Here is a 10,956-nt window from a genome sequence, read left to right on the forward strand (position 1 = left end):
GGAACCATCCTAGATGCACTGTGGGAAAGCTCGTTTTTTGCACCCCCTATGGGACAAAGCCTTACAGTGCATGGGAGAAGGCCTTGTATTCCAAGACTGTTGAGTGACAAGTCTGAAATAAAATGGATTATTAACCAGACAGTGTAAAATATTATGTTGAAGTATTGTGTCTGTGTTAAACATTCAAACAGTTCTAATGAGCCAGTGTTCACGGAGTGGATGAACATGTTAATTAAAAATAAAAACACTGTATTAAAATCATCTTAGCAACGAAGCTGGAGAAAAATAAAAGATATAGGAACAATTCTTGTGTTTCCTTAAGGGCACATAACTGAATATCATGTTCATGAAATAGCAGATAATGTATCAGGAAAACATCTCCCTATGGTTTTATGTGTTTTGTATTGTTGTTGTTTATTGTTAAAAAAAAAATTATTAACGTCTATTCAAACAAAAAAAATACAATTCTATATAAGCAATCAAAAAAAAAAAAAAAATTGAAAAATTATAAAAAAGTAAGACATAAGACCTCCAACTTTTTCAAATGCACTTCCGGTCAGGTTGTTTGGAGTGTACATCCAGTACACTCTTAGAAAAGAAGACGCTACCAGGAAAGGGTTCTTCAATTGTCCCCATAGGAGAACCATCTAAAAATAACACATTTCTCTTTTCACTATACGCAAGGTTCTACATAGCACCTTTATCACCACCGAAGGGTTCTACCTGGGGGGAAAAACAAAGAATCTTTTTATTTCTAAGACAGAGTATGATCCACAAGTTGTGTTTTAATAAGCGAGTGGACAGTTTAGTTTCCACAAAGAGACATCTGTAAAGCTATCCCAAGGAGGAACCAATAGAGAAGCCATTACGCCATGGGGAAGGCTTTAGAAGCGACAATTATACAGTATAGTATTGGTCCCAAAGTCCACAGAACTCACCACAGTTATTATTTCAATATGGAGAAGAAGCCAGGAAGCACAAAATAAAAATGTACTTCTGGAGGAAATCAATTTAATTTGTAAAAACCTGGAGAATCAAATCAACACAGCAGATGTTCCATTTCCTTTCAGCCTGGTCTCAGATCTGTTTGTGGTGTCCTGTGAACTCCTACAGCAGCGTGACAATGACATGCTATAGGAGTTTGCACTAGGACAACACAATGAGATCTGGAACCAGGCTAATTTCCTTTTGGTTTGCCAGTAGGACATACCCAACAATAACCGGATAGGTACTGAGAACAGGACAACGTGACAGACAGGCATTACTGTACACAGGTCACACACAGTTCATAAAAAGGGAGTTCCTGCAACTCCTACGACCATTTTAATATCTTGTGATAATGATTAGATGGCAAGGCAGTACAAACACATCTGGAACCAGGCTAGGCTCCTACAGTACTTAGGCCTTATCCCAAACTAAACAAAAACCCCTCTCTTGCCCACACTAGATCCTTTCAGATCAGCTATAGGGGTTGAACAAGGGCCAAGGGAGAGCAAAGGAGGTCTCCGTCTGTTTGGGACTTGGCCATGGGAGTTGCTTAGCCTGGTGAACCCAGATTGGAACGCTGCGCTCACCAGCTTTCAGGTCTGGTTTATCCAGGCTAGGAGTTACTGTATCATTCATTAAAGGAGTCAGTCAGTGGTTCTAAAATTTGGACCGTGCTTTGGTAAACGTTTCAGGAAGGATCTCTCTCTCTCTCTCTGTTAATCAGAACAGATGGGTTCGATTCAATCAAAGACAAGACGGAAAAAAATATATAATAATCAGGAAAACTCATTCAAATCAAAGTGAGTTTTATTTTCTGATTCTTTCTTCACCCAGTAAACATTGTCTATGAATCACATTACTTAAAATGGTGTTTTTCAAGTTTTGCGCAGTAGTAATGCTTTTCCACAGTGCAGTTTTTCCTGTACTGTGTGTTTGATTGAATACCAGCCCAACACAGAAATCCCATCCATATTATCGTCATCGATTCAAATCAAACCTTGCATATTAAAGTTAAAATATTGCTGAAAGATACAACTATTCTTCTGAATATAATATATTTTATATGTATTATATATACACACATACACACCCCCTACTGTACTTCGTCTCACACTGTAATCCTAACATCAAATGTTACCACTTGCATACTACCTTTTAATTAAATAATTTCTAACCCCTTTAAGAGCAATTCCAACAAATACGTAGACTTCTAAAATATTGTTCTTTACAGTTTGACAAAACATTGAGTCTAGTAAGAAGTAGAATATTGGAACCGTTGAGGAGTGGCTCAGCTCAAGTGAGTTGGAATGGACACTGGATTACAAATACAGTGCAACTAAACTCATTGGTTAACAGGCTAGACAGGAAGGAAGCACAAAATTATTTCCTCACAATCTCAAGTAAATGTTTAAGTTACCCCACATGTTCCCACAGCAGCAGACACCAGTTCAACTTATGTGTACAAAACATTAAGAACACCTGCTCTTTCCATGACATAGACTGACCAGGTGAATCCAGGTGAAAGCTATGATCCCTTATTGATGTCACCTGTTAAATCCACTTCAATCAGTGTAGATGAAGGGGAGGAGACAGGTTAAATAAGGATTTTTAAGCCTTGAGACATGGATTGTGTATGTGTGCCATTCAGAGGGTGAATGGGCAAGACAAAATATTGGAAGTGCCTATTGAACGGGGTATGGTAGTAGGTGTCAGGTGCGCCGGTTTGTGTCAAGAACTGTAACGCTGTTGGGTTTTTCACGCTCAACAGTTTCCCGTGTGTATCAAGAACGGTCCACCACCCAAAGGACCACAAGCCAACTTGTCACAACTGTGAGAAGCATTGGAGTCAATATGGGGCCAACATCCCTGTGGAACGCTTTCGACACCTTGTAGAGTCCATGACCCTGACGAATTGAGGCTGTTCAGAGGGGAAAAGGGAGGGGTGTAACTCAATATTAGGAAGGCGTTCTTAATGTTTTGTACACTATGTATATATATCATCCCATGTAATTGTTTTGTTTGTAATAGGGCTATCATAATAGTATATTTTGACAAGTCACAGATTTTATATTAGGTCTTTGTTCAGCTAAATATATGATATATTCTATGTACAGTAATACATTGGAAATCAGAACAGTGTGCTGGTTGCTATAGCTACTGTGTTTGTTTGTTTGTTTGTTTGTTTGTTTACATCCAAGCTTTACACACAAGCTCTATCTATATCAAGGGTGAGGTCAATTGCCAGGTATATATCTAGAACCTAAAACAAGTTCATAGAGGGGAGAAAAAAAAAAAATGTTTTCAGCAGTAATGAACGATAGAAACATGCTTAATGTTTTCAATTTTTATCATTTAAAAAATAAGTTCTATTATTAAGTTTAGTGAAGACCATTATCTCTGATAGACAGATCATACTAAACGGCCAAAGCCTAAGTCAAGTGTATTTAGTATCTTGAAAATGTTTGTCCTCTGGGTCGTATTTCACACCGTAGCACTACACAACAGAAAGTCAAAAAAATAAAAAAAACAGGCTTTTGTTGTTGGACAAATTCAGGTCGTGTCCCTCTCTGTTTTCAGTCCGTTTTCCTCCGTTTGGTGTCTAGTGAATACAACAAGACTAACCCAGGATATGCCGATAGCCTTGTATTGTAATAGCTTTACTACGGTTCTTCCTTCAAGTCAGCTAAAAATCTGTGCAATATTCTCCGTACATCCACAGAGAAACCGTCAGCCAGCTAGTCAGTCAGTCACCCACTGTCCCCTACCTGTGTGCTTAGTTAGGATCCATTTTGTTTAGGAAGACATTCTGTTCAGAGCAACGCAGCCTTTAGTCTTTAACTAGCTAGCTTGGTAGCTTGGTAGCATAACAGTCGGTTGATGCTGCTGCTAGCTAGCTTGGTAGCATAACAGTCGGTTGATGCTGCTGCTAGCTAGCTTGGTAGCATAACAGTTGGTTGATGCTGCTGCTAGCTAGCTTGGTAGAATAACGGTTGGTTGATGATGTTGCTAGCTAGCTTGGTAGCATAACAGTCGGTTGATGCTGCTGCTAGCTAGTTTGGTAGCATAACGGTCGGTTGATGCTGTTGCTAGCTAGCTTGGTAGAATAACAGTTGGTTGATGCTGCTACTAGCTAGCTTGGTAGAATAACAGTTGGTTGATGCTGCTACTAGCTAGCTTGGTAGAATAACAGTTGGTTGATGCTGTTGCTAGCTAGCTTGGTAGCATAACGGTCGGTTGATGCTGTTGCTAGCTAGCTTGGTAGCATAACGGTCGGTTGATGCTGTTGCTAGCTAGCTTGGTAGCATAACGGTCGGTTGATGCTGTTGCTAGCTAGCTTGGTAGAATAACAGTTGGTTGATGCTGTTGCTAGCTATCTTGGTAGCATATCAGTTGGTTGATGCTGCTGCTAGCTAGCTTGGTAGCATAACGGTCGGTTGATGCTGCTGCTAGCTAGCTTGGTAGCATAACAGTTGGTTGATGCTGTTGCTAGCTAGCTTGGTAGCATAACGGTCGGTTGATGCTGTTGCTAGCTAGCTTGGTAGCATAACGGTCGGTTGATGCTGTTGCTAGCTAGCTTGGTAGAATAACAGTTGGTTGATGCTGTTGCTAGCTATCTTGGTAGCATATCAGTTGGTTGATGCTGCTGCTAGCTAGCTTGGTAGCATAACGGTCGGTTGATGCTGCTGCTAGCTAGCTTGGTAGCATAACAGTTGGTTGATGCTGCTGCTAGCTAGCTTGGTAGCATAACGGTCGGTTGATGCAGTTTGTTTGTGTAGTTAGGTACTCAGGTACTCATGCAGGTCCCAGTGGTAGCTATGACAGTCTGAACGTGTTGTTCTTGTTGCTGTTATTGGTAACTCCTTGATGCTGGGAGCAACATCTTAGTTCACAGTAATGACTGGTTAAAAACAAGAAAAAAAAATAGATGCTGGGCAGATGAGGGATGAGTGTCTGGAAGGTGTAGGCCACACACAAGTAGCCAAAGAATCTCTCTCAGACACACACACACACACACACACACACACACACACACACACACACACACACACACACACACACACACACACACACACACACACACACACACACACACACACAGCCAAACTCTTCCTCTCTCTCACACACATACACTCTCCCCCTCTTGCGTGTGTGTTCTACATGGCCTCCGTGGCAGCAGGGGGCAGTATTCCCCTGTCTCTCAGGCGATCTCTCATGGCGTTAAAGATACTGAGCTGCTGCTCTGGCTGCAGGACCAACAGCTGCTGTAACACCTTGCTGGGGTTGGGACCTCTGTGACACAGACATAACATAACATCAACATTACATATTATAACGTAACATAAACAGCTGCTGGGGTTGAGACCTCTGGGACACAGACATAACATTAACATAACAACCATCAACATGACATATTATAACATAAACAGGTGCTGGGGTTGGGACCTCTGGCCTGGAAGATGGATACACAGGACAGGGTTACCGCATGATAGATAACTACCCCAAACCTCCTATCAAACCACAGGACAGGGTCAGCCAAAATACATCACTAACTAACCCAAACCTCCTATCAAACCACAGGACAGGGTCAGCCAAAATACATCACTAACTAACCCAAACCTCCTATCAAACCACAGGACAGGGTCAGCCAAAATACATCACTAACTAACCCAAACCACAGGACAGGGTCAGCCATAATACATCACTACCCCAAACCTCCTATCAAACCACAGGACAGGGTCAGCCAAAATACATCACTAACTAACCCAAACCACAGAACAGAGTCAGCCAAAATACATCACTAACTAACCCAAACCTCCTATCAAACCACAGGACAGGGTCAGCCAAAATACATCACTAACTAACCCAAACCACAGGACAGGGTCAGCCATAATACATCACTACCCCAAACCTCCTATCAAACCACAGGACAGGGTCAGCCATAATACATCACTACCCCAAACCTCCTATCAAACCACAGGACAGGGTCAGCCAAAATACATCACTAACTAACCCAAACCACAGGACAGGGTCAGCCATAATACATCACTACCCCAAACCTCCTATCAAACCACAGGACAGGGTCACCGCACGATACATCACTACCATTAACCTGTCATTAAACCACAAGACAGTCATCATTGTTAACATCTTACTGGAGTTGGGACCTCTGGTACAGATCAACACACCATCTTGTATAGATACAGAAGGTCTTTCCGTCAGTTAGAAACCAACCCCTGATCTAAACAGCTTGGAGTCGACCATCTTATCCAACTGGTCACCATCTCTCTCCATCTGGCTGTCAGTTAGAAACCAACCCCTGATCTAAACAGCTTGGAGTCGACCATCTTATCCAACTGGTCACCATCTCTCTCCATCTGGCCGTCAGTTAGAAACCAACCCCTGATCTAAACAGCTTGGAGTCGACCATCTTATCCAACTGGTCACCATCTCTCTCCATCTGGCTGTTAGACACCAACCCCTGATCTAAACAGCTTGGAGTCGACCATCTTATCCAACTGGTCACCATCTCTCTCCATCTGGCTGTCAGTTAGACACCAACCCCTGATCTAAACAGCTTGGAGTCGACCATCTTATCCAACTGGTCACCATCTCTCTCCATCTGGCTGTCAGAAACCAACCCCTGATCTAAACAGCTTGGAGTCGACCATCTTATCCAACTGGTCACCATCTCTCTCCATCTGGCTGTCAGTTAGACACCAACCCCTGATCTAAACAGCTTGGAGTTGACCATCTTATCCAACTGGTCACCATCTCTCTCCATCTGGCTGTCAGTTAGAAACCAACCCCTGATCTAAACAGCTTGGAGTCGACCATCTTATCCAACTGGTCACCATCTCTCTCCATCTGGCTGTTAGACACCAACCCCTGATCTAAACAGCTTGGAGTCGACCATCTTATCCAACTGGTCACCATCTCTCTCCATCTGGCTGTCAGTTAGACACCAACCCCTGATCTAAACAGCTTGGAGTCGACCATCTTATCCAACTGGTCACCAACTCTCTCCATCTGGCTGTCAGTTAGACACCAACCCCTGATCTAAACAGCTTGGAGTCGACCATCTTATCCAACTGGTCACCATCTCTCTCCATCTGGCTGTCAGTTAGACACCAACCCCTGATCTAAACAGCTTGGAGTCGACCATCTTATCCAACTGGTCACCATCTCTCTCCATCTGGCTGTCAGTTAGACACCAACCCCTGATCTAAACAGCTTGGAGTCGACCATCTTATCCAACTGGTCACCATCTCTCTCCATCTGGCTGTCAGTTAGAAACCAACCCCTGATCTAAACAGCTTGGAGTCGACCATCTTATCCAACTGGTCACCATCTCTCTCCATCTGGCCGTCAGTTAGAAACCAACCCCTGATCTAAACAGCTTGGAGTCGACCATCTTATCCAACTGGTCACCATCTCTCTCCATCTGGCTGTTAGACACCAACCCCTGATCTAAACAGCTTGGAGTCGACCATCTTATCCAACTGGTCACCATCTCTCTCCATCTGGCTGTTAGACACCAACCCCTGATCTAAACAGCTTGGAGTCGACCATCTTATCCAACTGGTCACCAACTCTCTCCATCTGGCTGTCAGTTAGACACCAACCCCTGATCTAAACAGCTTGGAGTCGACCATCTTATCCAACTGGTCACCATCTCTCTCCATCTGGCTGTCAGTTAGACACCAACCCCTGATCTAAACAGCTTGGAGTCGACCATCTTATCCAACTGGTCACCATCTCTCTCCATCTGGCCGTCAGTTAGAAACCAACCCCTGATCTAAACAGCTTGGAGTCGACCATCTTATCCAACTGGTCACCATCTCTCTCCATCTGGCCGTCAGTTAGACACCAACCCCTGATCTAAACAGCTTGGAGTCGACCATCTTATCCAACTGGTCACCATCTCTCTCCATCTGGCTGTCAGTTAGACACCAACCCCTGATCTAAACAGCTTGGAGTCGACCATCTTATCCAACTGGTCACCATCTCTCTCCATCTGGCCGTCAGTTAGAAACCAACCCCTGATCTAAACAGCTTGGAGTCGACCATCTTATCCAACTGGTCACCATTGCTCTTCATCTGGCTGACAATTAGACTTGGCGAGTGGTTACATTTCTTCAGCCTCATCCCTCGGCTTTTTAACCAAACAGTTCCAGTACTGCTAGTTGCCCCTTTAAATTAACAGTTGTTGCCTATTGATCCTCTTAAAGATCATCCATACCTGATAAAAGCTGACGTAAACTGGCTAATAAACTATGTCAATTACTCCCTATTCCCTAAGTAGTGCATTATGGGTATTTGTCTGGCTACGTTAATGTGACGACCATTTACCTGATGAAGCTGGCTACGTTAATGTGACGACCCTTACCTGATGAAGCTGGCTACGTTAATGTGACGACCATTTACCTGATGAAGCTGGCTACGTTAATGTGACGACCCTTACCTGATGAAGCTGGCTACGTTAATGTGACGACCCTTACCTGATGAAGCTGGCTACGTTAATTTGACGACCCTTACCTGATGAAGCTGGCTACGTTAATGTGATGACCTTTACCTGATGAAGCTGGCTACGTTAATGTGACTACCCTTACCTGATGAAGCTGGCTACGTTAATGTGACTACCCTTACCTGATGAAGCTGGCTACGTTAATGTGACTACCCTTACCTGATGAAGCTGGCTATGTTAATTTGACGACCCTTACCTGATGAAGCTGGCTACGTTAATGTGATGACCTTTACCTGATGAAGCTGGCTACGTTAATTTGACGACCCTTACCTGATGAAGCTGGCTATGTTAATGTGACGACCCTTACCTGATGAAGCTGGCTATGTTAATTTGACGACCCTTACCTGATGAAGCTGGCTATGTTAATGTGACTACCCTTACCTGATGAAGCTGGCTATGTTAATTTGACGACCCTTACCTGATGAAGCTGGCTACGTTAATGTGATGACCTTTACCTGATGAAGCTGGCTACGTTAATTTGACGACCCTTACCTGATGAAGCTGGCTATGTTAATGTGACGACCCTTACCTGATGAAGCTGGCTATGTTAATTTGACGACCCTTACCTGATGAAGCTGGCTATGTTAATGTGACTACCCTTACCTGATGAAGCTGGCTATGTTAATTTGACGACCCTTACCTGATGAAGCTGGCTATGTTAATTTGACGACCCTTACCTGATGAAGCTGGCTATGTTAATTTGACGACCCTTACCTGATGAAGCTGGCTATGTTAATTTGACGACCCTTACCTGATGAAGCTGGCTATGTAAACGTGAGTGAAGGTAGCCATCAGATACTGACAGTCGAAGCGATCCATGATGCCTCCGTGACCAGGGATGGTGTCTGCAAAGTCCTGACAGGAGAGAGAGAGAAGTTACTACAGAGAAAGTCCAGACAGGAGAGAGAGAGGGAGAGAAGTTATTACAGAGAAAGTCCTGACAGGAGAGAGAGAGAAGTTACTACAGAGAAAGTCCTGACAGGAGAGAGAGAGAGAGGTTACTACAGAGAAAGTCCTGACAGAGAGAGAGAGAGAGAGGTTACTACAGAGAAAGTCCTGACAGAGAGAGAGAAGTTATTACAGAGAAAGTCCAGACAGGAGAGAGAGAGAAGTTACTACAGAGAAAGTCCTGACAGGAGAGAGAGAAGTTATTACAGAGAAAGTCCCGACAGAGAGAGAGAGAGAGGTTACTACAGAGAAAGTCCTGACGGAGAGAGAGAGAGAGGTTACTACAGAGAAAGTCCTGACAGGAGAGAGAGAGAAGTTACTACAGAGAAAGTCCAGACAGGAGAGAGAGAGAAGTTACTACAGAGAAAGTCCTGACAGGAGAGAGAGAAGTTATTACAGAGAAAGTCCCGACAGAGAGAGAGAGAGAGGTTACTACAGAGAAAGTCCTGACGGAGAGAGAGAGAGAGGTTACTACAGAGAAAGTCCCGACAGAGAGAGAGAGAGAGAGGTTACTACTAGGGTTGAGCAGTATAAAGTATACCAGACAGGAGAGAGAGAGAGAGAGAGAGAGAGAGAGAGAGAGAACTTACTACTAGGGTTGAGCAGTATAACGTATACCAGACAGGAGAGAGAGAGAGAGAGAGAGAGAGAAGTTACTACTAGGGTTGAGCAGTATAACGTATACCAGACAGGAGAGAGAGAGAGAGAGAGAGAGAGAAGTTACTACTAGGGTTGAGCAGTATAACGTATACCAGACAGGAGAGAGAGAGAGAGAGAGAGAGAGAGAGAGAGAGAGAGAGAGAGAGAGAGAAGTTACTACTAGGGTTGAGCAGTATAACGTATACCAGACAGGAGAGAGAGAGAGAGAGAGAGAGAGAGAGAGAGAGAGAGAGAGAGAAGTTACTACTAGGGTTGAGCAGTATAACGTATACCAGACAGGAGAGAGAGAGAGAGAGAGAGAGAGAGAGAGAGAGAGAGAGAGAGAAGTTACTACTAGGGTTGAGCAGTATAACGTATACCAGACAGGAGAGAGAGAGAGAGAGAGAGAGAGAGAGAGAGAGAGAGAGAGAGAGAGAGAGAGAGAGAAGTTACTACTAGGGTTGAGCAGTATAACGTATACCAGACAGGAGAGAGAGAGAGGAGAGAGAGAGAGAGAGAGAGAGAGAGAGAGAGAGAGAGAGAGAGAGAGAGAGAGAGAGAGAGAGAGAGAAGTTACTACTAGGGTTGAGCAGTATAACGTATACCAGACAGGAGAGAGAGAGAGAGAGAGAGAGAGAGAGAGAGAGAGAGAGAGAGAGAGAGAGAGAGAGAGAGAGAGAGAGAGAGAAGTTACTACTAGGGTTGAGCAGTATAACGTATACCAGGCTATTTTTGGAAATACCCACGAGATGGTTTTTCAATACCGTTGAAACTATTTCTTTCAAGTTTTTTCAATAAATGTGAATATTTGTAGCTACTTTAAACAGTTAATACCTGCAGTCAACTTGTACAAATAC

At 43.6% G+C, this 10,956-nt stretch overlaps 1 protein-coding gene across 3 annotated transcripts in view; it reads right to left on the reverse strand.

Annotated features, from left to right (window-relative positions):
• Positions 1-994: 994 nt before the first annotated feature.
• LOC106585948 (phosphatidate cytidylyltransferase 1) overlaps positions 995-10,956 on the reverse strand; it is a 70,845-nt gene continuing 60,883 nt past the window's right edge. Inside the window, exons 12-13 of one of the 3 annotated variants that reach the window (XM_045707067.2) lie at positions 9,264-9,367; positions 995-5,277 (exon numbers count right to left, since the gene is read on the reverse strand). In XM_045707067.2, the coding sequence (XP_045563023.1) occupies positions 5,142-5,277; positions 9,264-9,367 (240 nt within the window). In that variant the 3' untranslated portion in view covers positions 995-5,141. The other 2 variants (XM_045707068.2, XM_082968736.1) reach the window with 2 other exon arrangements.

Source organism: Salmo salar, chromosome 24 (assembly GCF_965601325.2).
Source record: "Salmo salar chromosome 24, fSalSal1, whole genome shotgun sequence".
NCBI classification, from domain to species: Eukaryota; Metazoa; Chordata; class Actinopteri; order Salmoniformes; family Salmonidae; genus Salmo; species Salmo salar.